Source organism: Monosiga brevicollis, genomic scaffold (assembly GCF_000002865.3).
Source record: "Monosiga brevicollis MX1 MONBRscaffold_8 genomic scaffold, whole genome shotgun sequence".
In the NCBI taxonomy this organism is placed as follows: Eukaryota; class Choanoflagellata; order Craspedida; family Salpingoecidae; genus Monosiga; species Monosiga brevicollis.
Window position 1 is genome coordinate 512,012 of NW_001865045.1, and position 24,316 is coordinate 536,327.

Here is a 24,316-nt window from a genome sequence, read left to right on the forward strand (position 1 = left end):
TTTTTTTTGGGGGGGGGGGGGGGGGGGAGTTGGCGGGATGGTGGTGGGCGTTGCAGACAACACCAGTCCAAGTGGACGGTGAAGTTGGCACGCTGGAAGCCTTGATGCTGTATAGTTCACGTGTCAATGATGGGAAGCAAGAAGAAGGCAAAGGAAACAGCAAAAGAGGAGAAGGGATTCGCAGTGGCGGCGCCAAGGTCTGACGTGAGACACCCGCGCGGGTTGTTTTTCTGCCCTGCTAAAATCACCATAGGGTGGCGGTATTGGATGTGCACGTGATACAACACCACACCACCTCAGGACTAAGCCAAGCAGCGCCCTGGGGCGACTGTCTCCTTGTGGCCACGTTCGCCTCAAGCTCCTGGAGCCGTCTCGTGCCTGATCGTTCAGCTTTGCGGCGCTCGCAAAATGGAGTCACCCACGACCGCGCGGCATCGCCGCACCAAAAGTGAAACATCAATGGAGGCTAAAGCACAGCAAAACTCGGATGATGATGTCGATTTGCGCCAGGAGATTGAGCGCATGCGTCGTGCCTCGGGCATCGCCGACGTGCTTCCAGCCGAGCCTCTCCGCCGACGCAGCAAGAGCATCCCGGCCTATGAAATGCCCGCGCACGCCGTTCGAGACTCGCTTCTACACTCACGATCGGGCTTCACCAACTATCGTGGCATCTACAACCTCGCCATCATTATGCTGGTCAGTGGCTTGCTTCCTAGCCCAGCAAAATCTCGCGGCCGCGGCACAACTAACTCGGGTGTGCACGTGGCACTTTTCGCAACGACACGGGACATTGCCCATCACTCGTGGTTCATAGCTCGTGTCCGGCGCGCGCATCGCGTTTCAAAACTTGCAAAAGTTTGTAGTTTTGACTTGTTTATCCCTTCATCGCTCGTGGACCGATTGGCTGGCAACCCCTCACGTCCCGGACTGGTATGTCTGCACAGATATGGCCTGTTGATCTCGCCAACGCAAACCTTGCTGGTCTTGCACGACATGACCAACACAACCGTGCTGCTCCTCCTTGTGGCCATCCACATTGTGCCCTTTCTGATTGTCGCCCTAGAGAAGGTACTCACTTGTTCTGGTGAACGGCTCTGGTTTCTCATCGACTCTTTAGCCTAAAGAGCCTTCCAAGTCTGCTCATCCATGCTCATTGCCTTTCAAATCTTGTCGGGTGTGGCCGGCTCCATCCTTTTATCGCTCGCTAGGCCTTGTCCAAACACTACATCGGTCCCAAAGTGGGCCTGGCGTGAGTCAAGCTCGCGTTCTGTCCTGTTTCCTGACTGGTCTCTTGCTGGTCCATTTCCTTCGTCAGCGTTCTTGATCTCATGGACCTCGTCGCACTTCCTGCAACGCTGCATGTTTGTGGGAATTTGAATTTGACTGTTAGCTTTCACATGGCACTGGTGACTGGAGGCCTGATCGCGCCCGTCCTTGTTATTCTCTATGAGCACCCTCCGCCTGTGGCTTCTTTCATGGTTATGTTTCAGGCCTCGATTCTTTGGATGAAGCTGTTCTCCTACGTTGCCGTCAATCGGGTCAGTACCTTGTATCTTGTCTGATTAACGAAACAAAACACACGCATACGTATCTCAATGTGAGGTGGCCCTGGCTCGCGTCGGCTCCGCAGCACTATCGTCTCAAGAAGAAAGGCGATGAAAAGCCTGATAGCCGCCCGGATTTTGTCGTTTACCCCAACAACCTCACTGCTTCTGACATGGCCTATTTCATTGCGGCCCCAACCCTGTGTTACGAGCTCAACTTCCCGCTGTAGGTCATGTTACAGCGTCTTGCCCGACTTCACGTCACCTCGATCCGGTCTCAACCAGCGAGCGCTCTCGTATTTGCCGCGTAGGACGGAACGCATCCGCTGGCGGTTCCTCGCGCGCCGATTGTTTGAGATGCTGGTCATGTCTGCCATGATTCTAAGCATTGGGCAGCAGTGGATCGAGCCTACCGTACTGAATACATTCAAGGACACGACTCATCCTTCCCTCTTCTCTCTGATTGACCGAGCCCTCAAGTTGTCCCTGCCCAACAACCTCATGTGTATGTGAGACCGCGCCTTTCATGTTCGATCTGGCGATGCTGATGCTCATGACCGGACCGCCAACCGACAGGGCTTTGTCTGTTCTTCATGTATTTCCATTCCACGCTGAATGCAATGGGCGAGGTTTTGCGCTTTGGTGATCGCCAATTCTATCGTGACTGGTAGGACGGGCTAACCGCAGCGCACCCTCTTGCGGTGCCTAGGCTACAAGCTCATAACAAACGCCTGCTCGCGTATAGGTGGAACGCCACCTCCGTCACATACTTTTGGAAGAATTGGAACATCCCAGTGCACAAGTGGGCCGTGCGCCACGTCTATCGCCCACTCGTTGGACAGGGGTTCTCCAAGCTCCAGGTGGGTGGTCTCGAGTTCTCGGTGGACATGGCACGCGCGCATTCAGTCTGACTCATGTTTGCGCTTGCTATTCAGGCGCAATTGGCGGTTTTCTTTCTCTCTGCCGTTTTCCATGAGCTGCTCGTCAGCGTACCTCTGTGCATGTTCCGCATGTGGGCTTTTACTGCCATGGCCATGCAGGTGCCCCTGGCCCTCTTTGCCGATCGGTATGCCCCACCGCCTGTGCCCGACTGCCCAAGGTCACCATCGCTATGCGTTCATTGCAAACCCTCACATCTTGCACGATGCCCGGATCCATCTGGTGATACGAACAGGCATTTCAACGGCTCGCAGTATGGCAACGTTGTGGTTTGGGCATCGCTATTTTTCGGCCAGCCAGCCGCAGTCATGCTTTATGTGCAGGCTTACCTTGCCCAACAACAGCGCGAGCAATAATCGCTTGCTACCTTCATCTAGACCTGCATTCTCCATCAAGACGTGTGCTTTTGGTATTCACTTGCCACCACACTCCATCGGTCCTTTGCCTTGGCTAGAGAAACACCACCGCGCTTGATTCCAACTTTTGCCATTCATAAACTTGCGCAGTGCCACATGAGATGAATCGCACCAAGCCCGGTTCAGTTGCTATCCACCAGATGGAAAAACCGCCAACGTCTAGACTCTCGCAGTCCAGCGTGGTCACGCGTTGTCTTGAGTCTGCATGCCTGCCTGTGTGGATGCTTGTCAGCTGAGAGAAGAAGAAGAATTGAACAATGGCCCGAAAGGAATGGAACCAGCTCTGGCGGATGGAGAATTTGTTTCAAGGATAACACTTGAATTTCTTGAACGAACTGGCGACCTTGATATATTATTGTTAACATAATGATATCGTATCAGGGTCAAAAGGAACACGCAGCGATCAGACAGGGGCTCGATTAAAACGATGACGCGCACAATAGCTTTAGACAAGTGGAAAAGGTGTTTGCGAACCAAAAAGAGAAAGAAGGAAAGAAATTAAAGACAAAAAAAAAAAAAATCAAAGAAGAGAATCGTCGGAGCTGGTGGACAGAAGCTGCCGACGAGAGGTGGATGAATCCATCGAGCTGTGTGACTGGGCATCCTCGGGCACATCGTAGCCACTCAGCGCTCGTAGACGCGGTGATGTGGCAACCGGACCGGCATCAATGGCCCCGTAGCCTCGAATTGGGCTGGGCGAGGAACCTGAGGCGGCCACGGGTGCTGGGAGAACGCTGGCAGTCATGGGCAAGGCTCCCTCTGAACCCACCATTTGGATGGCACCAAGGGACGCGGGGGCTACGGGCGCCGGACTGGGAGCCGGATTTTCAATGTCAATAGCTTGGCCGCGTCGGCCAAAGGGATTCCACCTGCTGCGCGGGGTACGGGTGGAAGGGGTGCCAGCATCTGCCGCAGCCGCATTCTCCTGGCTATTTATGGCCTCGAGCACATCGATTTTACAGAGCGGGCAGGTGCGTCGCTCCGTGAGCCAGGGGTCACAACACTCCTTGTGATACTCGTGCTTACACGGGAGCGTGCGTACGACATCCCCTGTTTCGAACTCAGCAAGGCAGATGGCACACATGGGCTCCTCGTCCTCGTCACACGCCGCGGCAGCAGAGGCCACGACCGTGGTAGCTGTGGCTACGGAGAGAGCATCGTCGTCCTCCACGGCGGCGGCCGACGCAGGCATGCTTTGGTCCACACAACTCTCTCCTTCGTTCTGAGGCGATTGTTGGGTCACGTGCGTGTCATCTGACGCCTGAGTGGACTCCTTGCCCTGAAACTCGCGGGTGGGGATGCGGTCAAGAATGTTGGTGACCTCCCGGCGTGTCGTGTTCTGCTCCATACGTGTAAGCAGGGAGCGGCAGTAGTAGGTGCCCAAAACACAGCCACTCAAAACGAAGACCAAGACACTGGAGGGTGGCAGTACGGGTGAGCTGGGCAAAGGGGGCAGCAGCAAGCGCGAGTTGGAGAGACACGAAGGGAAATGAGAAGAACATGTCACTCACCCAAAGACGATGATGTGACCAAAGAGCCAATTGCTTAGATCGATGGACGTGTCATCGGGATCAACCTGACGCAGTGGCTCCACCCGCACCTTCAAGTCATTCGTCTGCGATGGATGATCATCATACGCCATCACGAACAAAGGCAACGTCAAAACGTAGGGGTTATTAAAAGAAGAAAAAAAAAACCGAAAGAGAAGAGTGGTCGCCCATGGGTTTGGCTTGAGCAGAGCAGGCGCACAGGCGCATACCGTGTCAGCCAGCTGCTTGATGGTGGTAGCCATGTCTTGCGTGATACTGATGGACACAATGTCGGTGGATGATTCGCCAGACATGACGGGCGGCGCATCCCTGCACGCGCGCGATCCATACAGACACAAGCAGACAAGTGTGTTTCAAAAAACAAATGAGCACGATGATGACGACACCACCAAGTCGGGGAGAAATGAGTGCGAGGCATTGGCAGAAGGAGAGCAGTCCTTACGCATCAAAATCGTTGGCAATGAGAATCCCGACAGCATTAGGCAGAGTCGCTAGCTGCGTGACCTTCTCGTCAAAAGAACATTGGCCTCGCAGTACCATGAGAATGAAAGACTCATTCGTAGGTGCCGGATATGGCTGGCAGCCGGGGGCCAAGGTCTGACCATCGTCCTCGGTCAAAACGTAAAAGGCGGCCTGCATACCACAGGAAAAAGTGGGGTGAGTGGCGAGATGAGATTTGACATCCAGGGACGAACGGCGGTTGCGAGGCGCATGGTGGGCAAAAGAACGAGGGCCCGTGGAGATGTTTGATGAAGGCGTACCTCGATAGACTTGATGTCACTAAAGAGGCTGTAGTAGGCCGTGTCGGATAGGACTTGGCGGTTGCCGTTGGGGAGCATGGCGGTGACGCCGGCCAACCAAACCTTGCTTGTTGCGGTTGCATAAGTAGCAAGGCTCAACAGCAAAAAGGCGGCGCCCGCCACACTTGCTCGCTGCAACATGATGCTTGAGAAGAGCACACCAAAGGAGAAACCGCCGTTTGAGGCTGGCCAGAGGTGTGTGGCCTTGGGGCCAGGGCTGCGATGGCACAAAAGGCAGCGTGGGGATTCGATCGATTAGACTGCCGGAGCTGGCTCATAGGGCAGAGTCTGTGAGACAAAAGAAAAAAAATGGCAGCCGACGGCTGTGATGGTACATCGGTGTGACGAGGGGTGGGGGAGAACGAACGAGCAAACAAGAGAAGCCACGCCCCCGTGATGGCGATCAAGCGCGGTCACGGGGTGCAGCGAAACGACGACTTTGTGACGATGACGTCGAGCGTGCGAGTGTGCGGGATGAGCTTACGTTCTTGTTCCAAAGTGGCGCGGCAGACTTCCCCCAAATGCACGGAAATCAAAATTGACCCCAGCAGGTATTCCCCCGAAACACACACACACACACACACACACACACACGCGCGCGTATGCCAACGACGGAGCACGAAGCGTCAGCGCAAAAGAGGACTATCGGATAGACAGAGGCAGCCAGCCGCCAGCAACCAGCAGCACACTTGTCAAGGAGAACCAACAAAATGGGCAACCGTCCTGTGCCGTCTTCTTTTGTTGTTTTGTTGGTTTGTTGGTTTGTTGAGTGAAGTCTGTCTCTCTTTCTCTCTTTCTGTCGCTCTCTGTCTCGATGACTCTCGATGACTCTCTCTCTCTTTCTGTTTATTTTCTCTTCCTCTCTTCTCCAACAATCTCTGTCTCTGTCTCTGTCTCTGTCTCTGTCTCTGTCTCTGTCTCTGTCTCTGTCTCTGTCTCTGTCTCTTGGGTTGAAGCACAATGTCATGATATGCATGTCATGTAAGATGGAGAGGGATGCTCTGCGATGGGGGGTGTTTGAAGGGTGTTGTCAAAGGGAACGACGTTGGGGCACGCAACATGATGAGCGGACGCCCTGACGACCAGCTCGTGATGGTGGGTGGTTGACAGTTAACGTCCATTCATCACAGCGGGTAGGGCTTGGCGGCGAGGACCCTCTAAAGTACACCATCACACACCTTCTTTGACGTGTCAAGCTGGTTGCTCAAATAAAGCAAAACAGCGGCTTTTGGCTGACCGGTGTTCTCATAGCCGTGTATTCCCATTCAAGGTCAACCTATGACAGCCAGCAGCAGCCGTCTCTTGACAGTGCGGAGTGCGAGCACCTCTCATCCTGACGGCTGCTATTCCACATTATTTGAAATTGACAACACGTTAACGAGGGTACATAAAGTATTTTACATCTTGAACCTGTTTTCTGACATTTATTATGTCTGACAAATATTTCATCCTTCTTCTTCTGGAACAACACACAGGGTTAGTTAGCCTGTGTGTGTGTGTGTGTGTGTGTGTGTGTGTGTGTGTGTGTGTGTGTGTGTGTGTGTGTGTGTGTGTGTGTGTGTGTGTGTGTGTGTGTGTGTGTGTGTGTGTGTGTGTGTGTGTGTGTGTGTGCTTTCTTATGGATGCTTGTCATTCGTTAAGGGTAGACACTGGTGCTTTTGAATTGCTGCTATTGTTGTTATTTTCAAAGTCATCGACTGGTAGCTGCTGGTGGTGGCAGTGGCAGTGGTGGTCGATAGCCGGGTTGCAGCCTGCTTGCTTGACTTGCCCCACGGACTGGGACGTTGCTCCTGGTTGGTCCATGCATTGGGTGCTGGGACGCGGGTTGTCCAAGAGAGTGCATCCCCGTGGTGCGTTGCGCGCCAGCCGCGGACGATTGATAACTCCGCTGGCGTGGGCCCATCATCATGGCAGCAAGGTTGGTCTGGGTTGAGGCATGCGCGCCGGGCTTCGACCTCTGCAAGCGGTCTGGCATCCTGTCCTTGCTTCACACTGGCTTGTACCGCTTCTAGCACGGAGCTTCCGGTGCTGGTCAAGCAGTACTTTCATCAAATGACGGATGGTACGTCGGCTGCTCGGTGCTTTCGAGCTGCCTCGTGTTTTATGCGCGCGCGCGCGCGTATGTGTGTGCATGCTGTCTTGGCCGCGACTGGACCCCTCACTGGCTGGGCATTGTAGGCTGCAATGATCCTACCAACACCCACACATGCTATTGCCCCCGTTCTGCCACCCCCACCATTGTACGTGTCCTGGCTCGACATGCATCTTGCCGCACGCTCCTCGGCGCCCCCCTTGCCCTGACCTGTTTGCTGATGCTACAACCCTCATTGCCCTTGTCCAGCCCCCAAGCCCAAATGAACGCTTCACTCTGGCTGTAGAATTGGCGTGCGTGACGTTGTCAATTTGACGTCTGCTCCTTGTTTCTACTGCGCGCCGCTTCGCGCCTCGCCTCAATGCCGGTGTTCATGGCTCGCCTGCAGACAAGCTGGCACTCAAGCTCTGTGTCAGCCCCCCAGTGCAAGTGCCAATCCCCCCGCCCCTGCCGTGGACCCCCTGGACTTGCCCGGTACACCATCAGACTCGTGCTGCTCTGTCTTGTTTTATTTATTGACATGTTCAACTCGTTGTCGTCCTCGTCCTTGCCCTCACCTGCCCCCCCTCGTCGGTGCCCTCGCCTGCGTCACTTTCAGCCGACGACGCGAGCACGGAGCAGATTGAAGCTTACAAAAACGCCTTGATGCAACTGGCTCAGAAACCAGGTATACTCCTGCTTTCATCTTTGTTGGCCACGGCCAACTCGTAGCAATGCATTGGCCATGGTCCCGTGGTATGACTTGACCGGGATGCTTGCAGAGAGTTTTGTGCAAGCTTTTCGCGACACCAATGCGGCCACCTGCTCCTGGGACAAGGTTCTTCGCTATGGGCAGCGTCTTCAACAGAGCACCGTGGCCGAGCTGCAAAACGCTGTTGGCGTCATGGCTCGGCAACTGCTGCAGGTAAGCTCCGGCTTGTTCTGCTCGCTCGAGGCCTTCCCATTTTGCTGTCTCTGCTCCCATTTTGCTGTCTCTGCCGGTCCCTCTCTTGCTCAAACCCCACCAGTGGCTGATCGATGCGAATGCTCTGCGCCTGGCGTCCTCACACGTGTAGCCTGGTAAAACGGGCGCCCTACCACAACGAGACGTTTTTGACCTGATTGCCATTGTACGCCAGCCACATGCCATTGCTCGCGGGCCTGCCCACCCCTGCGTCTCCCATGCCAGCTCACGAGCATGTATGAACCACAGCTCATGTTCACGCCGGCGTACGAAGACCCGGACACGGACGAATGCATCGTTCCCACCTTGGGGGGTCTTCTGCCTGAATCCGTGGTCGAGGCTCGTGCGCTACATCGCCATTTGGCTCGGCTTCCCGATGATGTGCTTCTGGAACGGGTCCGGGCAACACACCAGTTTATTACCGTGCAAGTGCTTGTCGGCAGTGCGGCCAACGACGAGCATGAGCCACCCGAATACATTGTAACCAAAGACATGGCGGCCATCAAAGCCATTCGCCTCTTGGGAGCGCTGCGCGAAGCCGCCATGATTCCCCGGGCCGAGGTTGAGCCTTCGGCCTTGGACACGAGCGACGATCCAGCAGTTGACGTGCAGGTCCCGACCAGTCCCACGCAGCGTGAGGCGTCGGGGTTGCAAGCCACGAGCGCAAGTGCCACAACTGGGGGTGCCGCAGCATCGCCGCCTTCTTCTTCATGCCGCCTTCCGGCCTCGGAGTTTCTCAACGAGGCCGTGACAACCACTTCACTCGATCCGCTGATTGAATTTGTGACCTGGCAAAACCTCAATTCGCCGTACGTGAGACCATGATGCCTTTGTATCCCCAGCGCACTTCCTTTTGGCGGCGCTTGAATGGTTTGGCCCCTCGCTGGCCGCACCCGCTTGTAGACTCAAGGCACAATACTCGCTTGCAAAAATGGCGCCTTGGATTCTCGAACTCGCTTACAAGGTTTGGCTCGGGCTCATCGGCTCCCTCAAAGGTGCGGCTGGCTCCATAAGTGCACTCATCTCGGCCCTGTGCCCATAGTCGGAGCTTTTTCGTGTCGAGAACAAGGTCGCCCACGTGCTGGAGCAGCAGCAACTGAATCCGCTGCAGATGATGCTCAATGGCCGTGACAGTCGCTACCTGAAAATCTCGGTGCGGCGCGCATTTCTGGTGCGCGACGCGATCACAAGTCTGTCTTCAGTCGCCTTGACAGACCCAGATCGGCTGCGCCGCCAGCTTCGAGTGGAATTTGTTGGCGAGGAGGTTCGTGCTGCGCCCGTCTGCGACTCCATTTTCTGCTGCTGCGACTGCCATCCCGTGTCGACCGGAGCACGAGGCAGCGCCAAGCTAGTCCTGCACAATGCCAACTCATCACCGACTGTGACACAGGGCATTGATGAAGGTGGCGTGCAAAAGGAGTTTTTCCAGCTTCTCTTGGCGGGGCTCTTCGACCCCAACTATGGCATGTTTGTGCACAATGAAAAGACAAACCTTTATTGGTTCAATGGCCACACGCTCGAAGCACCAGAAGAATTTAGTCTCCTTGGGCTGCTTCTCGGCGTCGCCCTCTACAACAATGTGATTCTAGACTTACACTTTCCCGACGCCGTCTACAAGAAGGTTTGTGCCCGTGTACGCAATGACTCCAGCGACACGGCATCAAGAGGGAGAGCCACCATCGCAGAAATATAGATAGCACACCTCATAAGCCGTGTGTCATGTTGTTATGTTTGGTACAGCTCCGAGAGCAAAGCGTAGATTTGGAAGATTTGCGCGAGGTAAATCTTTTGGCTCTTCCATGCGGGCTGACCGTCTTTTGTTGGCTTTGTATCTTCGGGGGAGGGCAAGGGAGCGGGCGGTTGGTGGTTGGTGGTTTGGGGTGGTTGGCTGGTAGCTTCAGCTGAACTCAATGCTTGCTGTTTGCTTTTTGCGCGTCTGACCCCGCGGTGTGCGGGGATGGGGCATCGGTGCAGGTGGATCCAGAGCTGGCCGATGGTTTCCGCGCGTTGCTGGAATATGACGGCGAGGACATTTACGATGTATTTCCCTACGAGTTTGTTGTCGAATTTGAGGGTATGTTGGCGGTTTTGTTCGGGAGAGCGCCATTTTGGTTCAGCTGGACGATTGATGTTCTCATCAGGGCTTGCTCTGCTGGGCGGCTGCCTTGGTTCCAGTGTTTGGGGAGAAGCAGCATCACGAGCTGTGCCCGGGAGGGGCCAAGCGGTCGTTGTCGCAAGCCAATAAGCATGAGTTTGTGCGCTTGTACACGGACTGGGTTCTTAACGTGAGCGTTGAGCATCAATTTGCTGCGTTCAAGTACGTGAGCGCGGGTGACGGCGTGTGGGGGAGCTTGTGTTGTCCCTGCAAACGATTGCGGAATTCTGTGTTCGTCTTGGCCTTACAACCCAGGTGTGTCTGCAGGGAGGGCTTTATGACCGTCATGGCTCAGTCGGCGACCTTGCGCATGATTGATGTGTCGGAGATGCGGGCATTGATCTGTGGCCTGGAGGACTTGGATCTCAATCAGCTGCGCGAGGTGGCGCGGTATGAGGGCGGTTACAATGCCAACAGCCCAGTTATCAAGTGGTTTTGGGAAGTGGCCTTGAACTTCAGCGGTCGGTCCCACCTTTGCAATTGCTTTTGTTCCCGTGACTCGGTCTGAGAATGCTGGACGGGGGCCGCGATATCTCATGGTATTCTTCCTTTGCTCTTGGTTGGTGGCACATCATTTCTCATCCCGACAGATAATGAAAAGCGGGCCTTCCTGCAGTTTACTACAGGTGCGTGATTCGGGCAGGTCGCACATTGACTCGATGGCGGTGAGGCAGGTTTCGGACATCAAAGCGCCAGCGACTGCTTACACATAGCGCCCAACTTCTTGACGGCCGGGTGGCAATAGGAACGCGGCGTGCGCCGGTTGGCGGCCTGCGTACGATGAAGTTTATCATTGCCAAGCAGGTGAGGATTTCGTTCTTGTGGGGCTCATTCATGTCTGAATCCTCAGTCGCTGCACTAACAAAGAGAGGCAGAATGGAGGCCCGATTTCAAGGGCTTGCTCATGCTGGCACGTTTACTCCCATAGGGCGCGGACTCGGAGCGCCTGCCCACCTCCCATACCTGTTTCAACGCTCTCATGATCCCAGAGGTAAGCGGCGTTTTGTTTTGTTTGTTTAGTTTTTCCGAAGCAAGCAACGAGGGGCCCAATGCTTGTTTGCGCAGAACCTCGCCTGGGTCGTTGTCGTTGTCGCTGACTACCGGGCGCTTGCTGCGCATTGTGCATGTCATGGATTGTGGTGTATCGCGAACAGTACTCTAGCAAGGAGAAGTTGGAGCAGCTACTGAAGAAGGCCATTCAGTATTCAGAAGGGTTTGGCATGCTCTAGTTTGGTGTATTTTAGTTGCCAACGTGTGTGTAAGCACGGGATTCAGTCCCGGGTGGTTGGTTGATCATGCCATCGTAGCGCGCTCGGCACACACACTGGAGCCAATTGACAGTGTAGGTTTTTCTTTTCTTTCCTTATTCTTATCCTTATTGATGATGGTCATGGCAAGATGGGACGTCCTGGTTTCGACAAATGGCAACGCCCTGTTTTGATGGAAAAAAGAAGGCACGGAGCAGTTGGTCTGGTCAGGCCAATGCAAGAACTCAAAGAAATAACCAATCATCGGTGGAACTTGCGCGACGAGGGCGGCATGGAAGACAGCAGTCGCAAGATTTGGAATGGCGACTTCATAATGACTTGCTCTAGCCCAACCATACCTCCCCCCATGTGCCCCGATGCCCTTTCCGTGGGGCACGGACACAGCAAGAGTTGCGCATGCCCCCCCTCGTACCCCGACCAGCTTGCCCATGCACCAAAAGGCTCATATGGACGTAACGGTCTCCTTCTTCTTCTGTTTCAACAGAAGCTTTTTTATCTGACATTTGACTGATTCAGCCAGGGGGGTCATTATGTATATATCGTCCAAAAGGCTCAGGAACACTCTCGACCCTCTCTCGTCACATGCGCAACTCTGACCCGTAATGACGTTGACGCGAGGATACATGTGCTGCTTTATTTGACCAACTCGACTCTTTGTGTGTGTGTGTGTGTGTGTGTGTGTGGGTGCATGGTCAATCTTACAAACAAAAGAAAACAAAAAGGAAAGGGAGAGAGAGAGAGTGTGTGTGTTCAGTGGAGGGCTCGCGCGGGAAAGTCCCGAAACGAAACACCACAAAAGGCGGCGGTCGGGGTGAGATGGCGCGGTGCAAATGGCGGCGCCTCGAGGTGTGGGTGAAGGTCAAATTTGCTGTCAAGATGCAACTGGATGGCAGTTGGGAGCCATGATAAGCGACGTTGCCAAACGCCGTGTCGAATGGCAGTCGTTTTAAGACCCTTTTCTCCACCCACCTCCTCCCTTTCGCAGTCCACACACACACACACACACACACACACAAGAGAGAGAGAGCGGCGTCAATTTTCTTTTTGCACTCCAAGAGGCAACAACTCCTCTCCCTCTCCCTCTGTCTCTCTCTCTCTTCTGCCTCTGCCTCTCTCGTGCGCTGCATCGCGCCGCTGCTCTTCGTTCCCCCTTTTGGCAGGTATGGTCTACAACTCTGGCCTTGTTCTGCTCTTAACTGTCCTTCATTTGCAACGCAAGAACCAGCCGCACAGAAACTCAACGCGTGGGCGATCAAACTTGAAAAGGCGCCATCAACGCTCTCAATGCGAAACACGCGCGCGCATCCCCCTCACCCCCCCTCCCTCTCACACACAGAAGCGCAAGCCTCCACACCTCCGCCTCCACCACCTCTTCTCAAACCCCTCCTCCTTCCCTCCTTCCCTCCTTCCCTCCTTCCCCTCTCAGCAAAACACGCAATTTTCCGTTTGGCAGCGTTGTCGTCACCTCATCGCTTCCTACCCTCACAACACTCGCTCTTCCTTGTGCCATCGACACGTTCTGGTTCTGTGTGATGCTCATGATACATGGACCCCTGTGTTCCTTGCTGTTTTCCCAACGCTTCCCTTAACCACTTTGCAGGCCTCCGCCCGTAACTGGTTTCACGAGTCCAGACTGTGGCCGTTCGTTGCCGCTGCGCCCCTCCCACGCGCTCAAGCGACGTATCTGTCCCAACACATCTTCCCTTGTGGGCATTCGACGTGGTCAATCCGACCCGGTCCTTGTCATTTTCCATCTGCACTTGGTGCACTTGTGACGCCACCAGACCCCGCCACAATGCCGTTGGCCAACCCCGTCGGCTTTCTCTTTGATGCTGCCAGCACTCAAAACGACGACGTGCTTGAAGGCGAAGATCCTGCACTTATTCAAGCCAGCGCGGTAAGCCCTCCTCTCTCACAGCCGTCTCGAAACCTCCCTGGTCGAACCCCTTCTCACTCTTGTTGCACTCACTCTGTTGCGCGACCCCTCTTCAGCCTCCCGAAAAGATGGAGCCGCCTCATGGCGCCGAAGGCCAGGAAGGCACTGAAGTCGAGATTCGTAACGTCAACATGACTGAATCAAACGACCATGTCGACCAAGGAAACTTTGATCTCCTCAAAGTTCTCGGCCAGGGCTCCTTTGGCCGTGTCTTTCTCGTGCGCAAGCGTGATGGTCATGATGCCGGAACCATGTATGCCATGAAGGTCCTCAAAAAAGCCTCACTCAAAGTCCGCGATCGTTTCCGCACCAAGGCCGAGCGTGACCTTCTCGCCGCCATCCACCATCCCTTTATCGTACACCTCCATTACGGTCGGTTTTACCTCGTGCCACTCCCTTCTCGCTCTTCGGGCGCTGGAAACCTTCTGTTGGCTCAAAGGCTCCTGATTTTTTTTTTATGGCTTTGGTTTTGCGCAGCTTTTCAAACAGAGGGCAAGGTCTACCTCATTCTCGACTTTTTGCGCGGCGGTGACCTGTTCAACCGCCTCTCCAATGAAGTTATGTTTACGGAGAAGGATGTGCAATTTTACCTGGCAGAGCTGGCGCTCGCCCTCGAGCACCTCCACAACCTTGGCATCATCTATCGTGACCTCAAGCCCGAGAACATTCTTCTCGACGCCGGTGGCCATATTGCCCTCACCGACTTTGGTCTCTGCAAGGAGTACACGGAAGAAGGTGGCAAAACATACAGCTTTTGCGGCACGCAACAGTACATGGCCCCCGAGGTCATCAATCGCAAGGGCCACGATACCAGTGCCGACTGGTGGTCATTTGGTACGTGCATTTCTGCCCCTGATTGATGACGCGCAGACCATCTTGCTCAATGCGCCGCCGGGCCCTCCTCCTCACTCTTGTGCTGCCTTGACTAGGTGTGCTGATGTACGAAATGTTGACGGGCGATTTGCCTTTTGACTCGGATAACCGCAAGACCCTGATGCAGATGATTCTCAAGTATGCTTTGCCTTTTTGCTGGCGCTTTTTTTTTCCCCGTGCTACGCCTCCCGACTCCTTCCCAGCTCTCGCCATCCTGCCCAAAACACTCACATGCTGCCCCTTGCACATGGTCAGGGCACGTCTGTCAATGCCCCAGCACTTGTCACCCGAAGCCCAGTCACTGCTGCGCAAGCTCTTCAAGCGCGTACCATCAGCCCGTCTTGGTGAGTGGGTTGCTTTGTGCGTCGTCGTTTGCCGGGAGCACAAGATCAGGTCTATTCAGTGCTAGCTTGAGGTCATCGGGTTTGCGTGCTCTCATGTTGCCGTTCCTGACACGTAGGCTACAACGGAGCGGATGAAATCAAGCAGCACCCGTTCTTCGCCACCATCGACTTTGACGTGCGTTTTACCTGCTTGCCGACCCGTTGAATGCCATCCCGGTGTTCTCGTCACCTGCCTCAATGTGTTGCATGCCAATGCCTGCGGATGTGACATGACGATAGAAATTGTTCCGCAAGGAGCTCGAGCCTCCCTTTAAGCCCAATCTTACTGGCCAGGAGGACCTCCACTACTTTGATCGCGATTTTCTGAAGATGGCGGCAGTCGACTCGCCCGTGCCTCCACCTAGCGCCAATCACGTGGAAATGTTCCGTGGCTTTAGCTACATTTCCCCCTCGGTCATTGAAGACGTACCACGCAGTCGCCCCATCCGCCCCCTCCGCGCCGACCTGCATCCCAAGATTCGCCAAGGCCCGCCTACCATTGAGTACGAGGTGCTCGAAGAAGTGCTGGGTGCCGGCACGTTCTCCGTCTGCAAGCGCGCCATTCACAAGCAGACTCGCGTCGAGTATGCCGTCAAAATCATTGACAAGACCAAGCGCAACCCCGAGGAGGAGATTGACATTTTGTTCCGCTATGGCGGTCATCCCAACATCATGACGTTGCACGAGGTCTTTGATGACGGCGACAAGGCGTACCTCATCACCGAAATGTTGCGCGGCGGCGAGCTGCTTGACCGCATTCTCGAGCAAGGCTGTTTGCAAGAAAAGGAGGCAGCCGAGATTATGCGCAAGCTGGGCGAGGTGGTCGAGTACCTGCACAGCCAGGGAATTGTTCACCGCGACCTCAAGGTACGATCTTTGTTTCATTTGTGCAGCTTTTGTCCAGGTGTCTTGGGCTCCATTCAGCTCACTTCTGCATCAACCATCCTTTGCTCCCTTTGCTATCATGGTCACTTGCAATTTTTAGCCATCCAACATTCTGTATGCCAGCCCAGACCGCCACGTGGACAGTATTCGCATTGCCGACTTTGGCTTTGCCAAGCAGCTGACGGCAGAAAACGGCATGCTCATGACCCCCTGCTACACGGCCAACTTTGTGGCACCAGAGGTGCTGAAGCGTCAGGGCTATGACAAGGCTTGCGACATTTGGTCCCTGGGTGTTCTTTTGCATACTTGCCTCGTTGGTTATCCGCCCTTTGCCACTGCGCCCAGTGACACATCAGACAAGATTTTGGCCCGCATCACCGGCGTAAGTTTTCCTGGCGCTCGTCTCGCTGCAGTCCATGTGCCGCGCTCGCCTTTGTGGTTGCTTCCGTTGTCCCGCTGTGCTTGCTCACCACGGCTTGACATGTGCTTTTACGTTGGCGGCACTGGCTTCTCATCAATCTTAGGGCTCGATTGACTTTGAGCAAAAGGGCTGGAACCACATTAGCAACGAGGCCAAGCAGCTGATTTTGAGCATGCTGCAGGCCGACCCCGCGCAGCGCATCACAGCCTCGCAGTTGCTGCGACACACGTGGCTGCACATGCCCCACGGCTCGACTGGCATTGCTCCCCGTCGGGGCTCCCCCTCGACCATCAACCAGGTTAAGCACGCCGTTGAGGCCGCCTTTTCTGCCATGAACCCGAACCCCGAGGTGCCCTCGCTCGGTAACATCAAGGAGTCAACGCTGGCCCGTCGTCGCGGCACGGCTCCCAACCTGCCCAAGCTCAGCGAGTAATCTGGCACCCGTCTGTGGCTTGCTGGAACGCCGTGTCACCGACGACCCGGTGGTGTCGTCACCCCTCTCCACTGAGAGCTTTTCCTGGACTTTCCTGTTCACCCCGACCCTGGTCGGAACCAGGAGCGAGGTTGTGAGGGTCTTCACGGTCCTCCGCTCCTCGCAAACTCCACCCAGGTGCTGCTTCCCCCCATACATAAAGTTTGACGACTCGTTTTTTGTCCTTTGTCGTTTCCATGTCACATCCCATGATTGTCAGGAGGAAAGAAGCAAGTGGCTTGCAGCCATATTTCTGTACTCGAAGCTTTGTACTCTAAACAGCAGAGGCTTTTAGAGCTGGACCTTTCCCTCTCCCTCACAAATGAACCTTTGTGAAGGGGCCAAGGGTTGGGCCTTGGGCGCCGTGCGACCCCGTGGTTCTCTGCTTGTCCACTCTGTGTGCCTGTTTTTCCGACTAAACCTTGTGTTTGGACACTTAATTGATGCGCACTTATCCCCTATTCTTTTCTCTCTCTCTTCAGTTCAAGCACAGACACAGACACACACGCTGAGCACCTTTCTTTGTCAAAAAAAAAAAAAAAATTGAAGGCAGTCACTTTCGTTTTTGTCAGCAAACACGTTGTCACTCGCCTCAACTGTAGCTCCTGCTCCGCCTGGTGCTCAGTGCTCAGTGCTCAGCGGCGGTGCAGAGCAAGCTGTGACAGCATGGCGCGCCCGTTGCCCAGGATGCCTGGCTTGCCAGAGCTGCTGCGTATTTTTAATGTCCGAGCCAAGAAAAAGCTCAGTCAAAACTTTATTCTCCATCAACCGTGTGCTGGTATGTGCTACCTGTGATGGTTGGAGTTGCGGCGCCGCGTTAGGCGCGCTGTGCGGGAGTCCTCGATGGGCGCTGCTGTTAACTCGGGGGTATGGCACGGCTTTCGTTGGATGGTAGACAAATTTGTGCGCGCAGCCGGTGACCTGCGCGACCGCGTTGTTGTGGAGATTGGTGGTGGCCCCGGCAGTCTCACCCGTGCCATCCTCGAGGTCAGCACTGTTGCCTCGTCACGCCTTTCTCGCCTCGGCGTGCGGCATGTCTTTGATCCTCACGCTACCTTTTGATTGGCACGGGCGCCTTCCGGTTTGCGACTACGTGCGGTGGAGCCAGCGTGATCCTCGCAAGGTTATTGTCGTCGAGAAGGATCGCCGATTCGCTCCCTTCCTTGACGTATGTCATCCTCGCATGTCCAGGCAGCAGACTCGTTCCACGCGTCGGCCAGTCAATACGCGCCAACAATTTGAAAAAAAGCCATGCCTGGTCGACTCCTTCTGCCTCATTTCACCCTTCTTCTCACCTCTTGTCGCATCCTTCATCCCTCTGGTGCTCGCGCGCCTACACGCCAGATGTTGACCGAAGCACGGCCCGAGCAGTGCCAAGTTGTGTATGGAGATGCCCTGAAACTTGACTATGCAGAGCTGATGGCAGAGGCAACTTCACTCGCTCCGTTGGCCGAGCCCACAGCCTCCACGCTCGGCATGCCGCCAATCCATGTGGTGGCTAACCTGCCCTTTAACGTGTCCACGCCCCTGCTGGTCATGTTGGTACGTCAGGCTGCGCGACGGGAGGGGCTGGCGGCTTATGGACCTTTGGCCATGACCCTCATCTTCCAGCGCGAGTATGGTGAGCGCCTCTTCGCGCCTCCCAACTCGCTGCACCGAGCCAAAATCTCAGCCTTTGTCCAGCAGTACTGCAATGTGTCACCGGGCTACCTTCTACCGCGCAATGTCTTTGTTCCTGAACCTCGGGTTGATACCATGGTGGTGCATCTCGAGTCCAAGCCTGAGCCGCCAGCCGTCGATCCTGCTGTGTTTGAGGACGTGCTGCGCCACCTCTTTACGACGCCACGACGCCTCTTGCGCAACGGCATGCAGCCTTTGCTTGGGGTGGCCACCTGTGCCGAGGCCGATGACGTGATGGCGGCTCACTTGCCATGGTTTGATCGTGACAATTGCCGTCCCAAAAGCGTGCACAACGACCAGCTCACCGACTTGGCCCTACTTGTTCAGCAAATGCGCCCGGTTCCCCCACCACAGTAGCTCAGAGCAGCACCCGTCCAATCCGATTTGCTTGTTTTGTTTTTTTTTTCGAAATGTAATCGGCCTCTCCAATTCAATAAGTGCAACCCATAAATTCCTTTGAGCCACACCGACCACCGGCCGCGATCCCCAGTCATAGCCACAGACAACAGACAGCAGACAACAGCTGGATTGGAACAAGCGAAGGATGGAGAGACAACCCCCCCCCCCCACTTCAAACAATTTGGCCACCGTTCATCATCATGAGTCGTTTTTTTTTCGTTTTTTTTCTGACTTTCTATGTGTGTGTGTGTGTGTGTGTGTGTGTGTGTGTGTGTGTGTGTGTGTGTGTGTGTGTGTTACGTTCTTATTGCTGTCTTCTTATGTGATCATCATTTTGACGGCAGCTGTGTGTGGCTGGATGAGCGACAGCTGTGCGCGCAGAAGGATTCCGACCACTTGGGTGCGTGTCTGGTGTTTGCTCCAGTGCTTGGCCTTTTGGCGTGCCTGCCGGCCTGATGGGAAAGTGGTAGGGGGTTGTCCTTATCCCGGGGGAACAGGGCAACAGGCGTGCTGGGTGCACCGGCGAGCCTTTGCACACACTGGCGCGCTGCTGCTGCTCCCCTACCTCACACCATCCGACCAGGCCCGTTGGGCACCCGATTCAAGGCAGAGCCCGCTTCCGTCATACTGACCATCATCCTGCATTGCATTGTTCTTTTCCTGCTCTGCCCGACCCCATCATTTTGACTCGATTTGCAGCACGCACGTACGCTTCAATGCCGAACATAGTTCCTCGCCAACACCCACCATGACCCTCTTGCTGCTGCGCTCTGCCTTTCGCAACCAGCTGCCGACGGGCACCTGGCTGCGTGAAGCTCGTGGGTGGTACCGTCATAGCGGCCCTGGCCTTCCCGCACCCAAGGGCCTCGGAACGGCCTCGCGTCCTCAACCTCTCCGTCGTTGGGCCAGCACTGACGCGAAAGCTCCCAAACCCACAACTGCAGCGGCCGAGACAAAGTCCCCGAGCCCATTGCGCTCTGCCAACGTACGTGGTGGTTTGGCGGTCTTGGGGTGGGGGAAGAACAGGGTATGCCACCACATCCCATTGATATCGCTCCCGCTCTCACTGGCTCATCTTCTCCCTTGCGGCCCACGGCTTGCGTCTTGGGCCTCTACACGTTGCACGTGCACCTGCAACACAGCCTGTGGCCGAGAGCACCACCTCCAATCGGGACATGCTCGTTGGGCTGCTCAAACTCATTTGGCCCGCCGGTCGCACGGATCTCAAACTCCGCGTTTTAGCTGCCCTTGGTCTCTTGGTCGGCTCCAAGGTATGCTTGCGTCTCTCAACTCACTGGCCAGCATGGTCCATGCTACATCCTCGTGCATCGTTGGCGGGTTCGTGACTGACCATGACCACTCCGCCCAGGTTCTGAATGTGCAAGTTCCCTTCTTCTTCAAATATGCCGTGGACATCCTCAATGACCCTGTCGCCACCATGGCCTCTTTGCCTGTGGGGTTTGCCCTCCTCACCTCGGCCGGAGCCATGCTGATCGGCTGTGCGTGAATAAATGCCAACATGGCGGGCTCGCTCGCTGCTGCTGTTCTCCTGACAATCTTTATCTTTGGGTGGCTCATATCCACCACACACCCCTCGGCTCTCGCAGACGGTATTGCGCGCACGGGTGCCTCAATGTTCAACGAGTTACGCAGTGCCGTTTTCGCCAAGGTCGAGGAAGCTCGTCCCCGTCACAGCGCAGTCTGTACGCAGGGCCTTCTGCTGCGGGTGGTAGCACTCACTTGCTTTGTCTTAGGTATCTCAAGCTGGCATTCGCCACATTGCCAAGAGAACCTTTCTTCAACTGCATGGCTTGGATCTCAATTATCATCTCTCCCGCCAAACCGGTGCCTTATCGCGCGCCATTGATCGAGGTTCACGGTGCGTCACACTCACGACAGGGGTTCTCCTGTGCCCTGCCTGCTTCAAGTTCCTGCTGAGCCAGCCCAGCTGGCGACTATCCTGCGGTGCCGCTCTGCACCACTCCTCACCTACACGCGCACGTTGGGCAACCCATCCTTTGTCGTCGCCACCGCCGTGGTCACTCGCACCTGGCTGGGCAGGGGCATTAATTTTATCCTCAATTCGCTCGTCTTCAACGTGCTCCCCATTATTCTGGAGGTCTCCATGGTGGCTGGACTGCTCGCCTACAACTGTGGCCCCGCCTTTGCGGCCGTGACAGTGGCCAGCATTGGTGCCTACACCGCTTTCACCGTGGGCGTTACCCAGTGGCGCACGCGCTTTCGTAAGGAAATGAACCAAGCCGAGAACGAGGGGGGCGCCAAAGCCATTGACTCGCTCCTTAACTTTGAAACCGTCAAGGTGAGGTTCTCGACGTCCTATCCCGCTAGTTCAGCAAGAGCGCGTCTTGTTGACAATGGTGCCAACTGTTCTGTTTGACCCTCTTTCAAAGTACTTTGGAAACGAAACCCATGAAGCCGAACGTTACGACAAGGCGCTCAAGAAATACGAGCATGCCTCTCTCAAAACAGCCACGAGGTAGGCTTCTTTATCAACGAGTTGGCACTCGAATTCGTTCTGCGCTTTGCCACTCATGACACCTCCTCTGCACAAACGTCCGAATCGTATACTTGCATCGGGCTGTGCCGCTTGGGCGGATGGGGCTCTGCCACAGTTTGGCGCTGCTCAACTTTGGCCAAAATGCAGTGCTCAGCATGGGGCTCACAGCTGTCATGCTCATGTCAGCTCACCAAATCCAAACAGGTGTGCCCTGCCCATGCCGGCGCCCGCGAGCGTCGTTTGCTGCCCTCGCATGGCGTCATGCTCATGCTTCCTTTTAAACACATGGTTTTACAGGAGCGGTCAGCGTGGGTGATCTCGTCATGGTCAACGGCCTCTTGTTCCAGCTGGCCATGCCTCTCAACTTCTTGGGCACCGTGTATCGTGAGGTGAAGCAATCCCTGATTGACCTCAACACTCTTTTTGACATCTTGGCCCTCAAACCCAAAATATCGGTGCGCTGCCTGAACCTTGTTCCCCCGTTGTGTTTCAGCATCAGAGGGCCGGCAACACAACCGAAGCGTAGTCATCAGACCTCGTTGGCCCTCACCTGAACGGGTGGTATTGCGCACTGCAGAACTCGCCCAAGGCCAAGCCGTTGATGTTACCCGATTACATTTTGAAGAAGGCACCCGCTATCCATGTGTCAGGCGAAGCTCCTGCTGTTGAGTTTGAAAACGTGGCCTTTGGTTACGACCAGCGGTCACCCATCTTCAAGGATGTGTCACTACGCATTCCTTTTGGCCACAAGGCAGCGCTAGTGGGCCCCAGCGGATCAGGGTATGGACTGCGCCAAGAGATGTCGTTCTTTTGAGATCTATTCATGGGCGTTGGCGATATACTGCGTGGGTGGACTGTGGCTCATCGCCCTCCGCCTTTGTTTTTAAATTGTTTTTCTTATTTACCTTGCCTTGCTCGTGCACAGGAAGAGCACAGTGTTGCGTTTGATGTATCGGTTCTACGAGCCCACCGACGGTGTCATCCGCATCAACGGCCAGGTGCGTCTGCCCTCCTTACCGCTCAATGTTGGAGCGAGCCAGAGCACACATTCTCAGTCCTCCTCCTCCTCGCACCCGTGCCTTAGGATGTGCGCGATGTTACTCTGGAGAGTTTGCGAAAAGCCATCGGTGTGGTCCCCCAAGTGAGGACGCCTCGATTGTATTCCGACCTGTGTGCGCCTGGGATGGAGACATGTCTTGCTCACGGGTGATACGGGCGACAAACGTCACAGGACTGTGTCCTATTTAACGACACGATTCGCTACAACATTGGTTATGGCAACCTCAATGCTGACCAAGCCATGGTGGAGGAAGCTGCCCGCGCGGCAGACATTCATAACATCATTCAACGGATGCCCCACGGCTACGACACTCAAGTGGGCGAGCGCGGACTCAAGCTGTCCGGCGGTGAAAAGCAGCGAGTCGCCATCGCGCGGTACGGCCTGCTGGCGGCCGGGCTCTGCAGGCGTGTTGCAAACGCAATTGTGCACATCTTGATAGCCGTTGTGACTCACACTGGGCGTGGTTGGCACCTGTCCACTTTTGGTCATATCTCATGGATAGTACCGTGCTGAAGGATGCCCCAATTCTCCTCTATGATGAGGCAACAAGCTCTCTTGATGCCATTACCGAGGCCAATATTCTTGGTGCCGTGGTATGGGCTGCCGTGAAGACATTTGATGATGGCATGCATGACTGTAGCACCCGTTTCATTTGTTGTTCATTGTTGTGAGGTCCTGAGTTGGCCAAGACTGATCTTACTCTTGCGTCTTGCACCATGACGAACGCTATACTGCGTCAACAGGAGAGCCTGGCATCCGACCGCACCATGCTGGCCGTGGCGCATCGTCTCTCGACAATTGTGCATTCAGACATCATCTTTGTACGTCCTCATTATGGCTATTTCGTCCTCTTGTTTCTTTGGCGACTTGATAATTTGGTTCTTTATTCTCGGAGCTTGCTCACGCGACCACGTGCCCTACCTGACCAGGTGTTGATTGACGGACGTGTGGCCGAGTCTGGTTCGCACGAGGAGCTGCTGAAAGATAGCAACTCATACTATGCCTACATGTGGCACAACCAACAAAAGACACCAGCACGCCGTTCCAGCCAGAACAGCTCCTCCGCTACCACCATTATCACCGAATAGGCATCCTCCCGTCGCGCCATACCCTGATACCCTGATCCCTGATTCGGCGCAACCATATGCTGCTTTCACCTCGGACGCTCACTGCAGCCTTGGCGAGTTGCGGCAGCCTCGAAGCCCGTCTGTCAGGCCTGCTAGCCCCCGTTTCCATCGTGCCGTGGCAAGAGAAGGATGGCATGGGTGCTGCCATCTTGAAGTTGAATGTTTCTGATTCTAGGTTGAAATCCGGGGTTGACCCGACGTGGATGGAATTGATTTTGAGAGAAAAAAGACTTCGTGAATCGAAATGCTGACATGCTGATAATTGTTTTGTGTGTACCCAAGGGAAAGGCACTCCATGTCCGCCAGACAGGAATGCGCGGCATGGCGCTGGAACAGCTCACCAAACGCCCGACGCCAAGAAGCTTGCTGCTGCGATGGGCAAGATGCATGCATGTGTGTCTTGCTTTCTCGGCCTTGTCCCTTTCCTAAGAAGGAGCATTGGGAGCTGTGTTACCTCCCACCATTTTCCCCCCTTGCTTTTCCCCTTGGGCCCACGGCTGGACCTGTCCTTGAATTTGCATCGGCCAGCACCGCCTTTCCTGGTTGCGTTGACGACCCTCCGATTGTCAGGACGCGCGCCCAAACCAAGTGCGCGCCATTTCTACAGAGTGGCACTGAACGCCCCATTCGCCTCTCTTTTCATGTCCCACTTGCCCAGTCCGCGCGGCAGACTTTCTTCTGCCCTCCCACTCGTGCCGACATTACCACCTTGCCGGACAGGCCCGGGATCATCACTCACCTTGTTTCCTTTGACGCCCACGCCAAGGGCGCCTTGACAGCGGTGGATCTTGCGTGTGCAGGGCCGGCATCAATGCTGCAGCACGCCCGGCCTCTCCCTCGCGTACAATTTTACTC

General features: G+C 55.3%; 6 protein-coding genes across 6 annotated transcripts; 5 read left to right on the forward strand and 1 right to left on the reverse strand.

Moving 5' to 3' along the window:
* The first annotated feature begins 1,690 nt into the window (after positions 1-1,690).
* MONBRDRAFT_20830 (uncharacterized protein) lies at positions 1,691-3,164 on the forward strand. The gene is made up of 6 exons (XM_001745149.1): positions 1,691-1,770; positions 1,856-2,049; positions 2,121-2,211; positions 2,290-2,404; positions 2,480-2,610; positions 2,719-3,164. The coding sequence occupies exons 1-6, from the start codon at positions 1,718-1,720 to the stop codon at positions 2,837-2,839; spliced, it is 705 nt and encodes a 234-aa protein (XP_001745201.1). The 5' UTR covers positions 1,691-1,717; the 3' UTR covers positions 2,840-3,164.
* Positions 3,165-3,419: 255 nt separating this feature from the next.
* On the reverse strand, positions 3,420-5,288 carry MONBRDRAFT_7692 (uncharacterized protein; the record flags this gene model as incomplete). Its single annotated transcript, XM_001745312.1, has 5 exons — positions 3,420-4,314; positions 4,411-4,514; positions 4,659-4,758; positions 4,892-5,082; positions 5,211-5,288. 5 exons carry the CDS (start codon positions 5,286-5,288, stop codon positions 3,420-3,422), a joined length of 1,368 nt encoding a protein of 455 aa, XP_001745364.1.
* Positions 5,289-10,458: 5,170 nt separating this feature from the next.
* MONBRDRAFT_16657 (uncharacterized protein) lies at positions 10,459-11,668 on the forward strand (the record flags this gene model as incomplete). The annotated part of the gene is made up of 6 exons (XM_001745150.1): positions 10,459-10,605; positions 10,711-10,900; positions 11,030-11,065; positions 11,185-11,243; positions 11,368-11,430; positions 11,594-11,668. Coding segments are annotated over 6 exons (570 nt in total), but the record flags the coding sequence as incomplete, so codon positions are not given.
* A 2,106-nt stretch (positions 11,669-13,774) lies between these two features.
* On the forward strand, positions 13,775-16,638 carry MONBRDRAFT_7694 (uncharacterized protein; the record flags this gene model as incomplete). The annotated part of the gene is made up of 8 exons (XM_001745151.1): positions 13,775-14,015; positions 14,121-14,477; positions 14,573-14,654; positions 14,772-14,860; positions 14,977-15,035; positions 15,140-15,766; positions 15,885-16,166; positions 16,309-16,638. 8 exons carry the CDS (start codon positions 13,775-13,777, stop codon positions 16,636-16,638), a joined length of 2,067 nt encoding a protein of 688 aa, XP_001745203.1.
* A 705-nt stretch (positions 16,639-17,343) lies between these two features.
* Positions 17,344-18,714, forward strand: MONBRDRAFT_24887 (uncharacterized protein; the record flags this gene model as incomplete). Its single annotated transcript, XM_001745152.1, has 3 exons — positions 17,344-17,455; positions 17,573-17,664; positions 18,229-18,714. 3 exons carry the CDS (start codon positions 17,344-17,346, stop codon positions 18,712-18,714), a joined length of 690 nt encoding a protein of 229 aa, XP_001745204.1.
* Positions 18,715-19,925: 1,211 nt separating this feature from the next.
* On the forward strand, positions 19,926-23,683 carry MONBRDRAFT_20835 (uncharacterized protein). The gene is made up of 15 exons (XM_001745153.1): positions 19,926-20,027; positions 20,126-20,255; positions 20,364-20,425; positions 20,511-20,635; positions 20,818-21,076; positions 21,168-21,253; positions 21,390-21,478; positions 21,572-21,729; positions 21,852-22,054; positions 22,200-22,272; positions 22,359-22,415; positions 22,506-22,708; positions 22,837-22,927; positions 23,078-23,155; positions 23,264-23,683. Exons 1-15 carry the CDS (start codon positions 19,932-19,934, stop codon positions 23,420-23,422), a joined length of 1,869 nt encoding a protein of 622 aa, XP_001745205.1. The 5' UTR covers positions 19,926-19,931; the 3' UTR covers positions 23,423-23,683.
* The last annotated feature ends 633 nt before the right edge of the window (positions 23,684-24,316 follow it).

Excerpts from the sequence above, each read along its gene's own strand:
- MONBRDRAFT_20835 (XM_001745153.1), top strand. The coding sequence starts at position 19,932 with ATGCTCGTTGGGCTGCTCAAACTCATTTGGCCCGCCGGTCGCACGGAT. Across the intron at positions 20,028-20,125 it reads GTCTCTTGGTCGGCTCCAAG|GTTCTGAATGTGCAAGTTCC; the intron begins GTATGCTTGCGT and ends CACTCCGCCCAG. Across the intron at positions 23,156-23,263 it reads TGCATTCAGACATCATCTTT|GTGTTGATTGACGGACGTGT; the intron begins GTACGTCCTCAT and ends CTACCTGACCAG.
- MONBRDRAFT_20830 (XM_001745149.1), top strand. The coding sequence starts at position 1,718 with ATGGCCTATTTCATTGCGGCCCCAACCCTGTGTTACGAGCTCAACTTC. Across the intron at positions 2,212-2,289 it reads CGCCAATTCTATCGTGACTG|GTGGAACGCCACCTCCGTCA; the intron begins GTAGGACGGGCT and ends GCTCGCGTATAG. Across the intron at positions 2,405-2,479 it reads AGGGGTTCTCCAAGCTCCAG|GCGCAATTGGCGGTTTTCTT; the intron begins GTGGGTGGTCTC and ends CTTGCTATTCAG.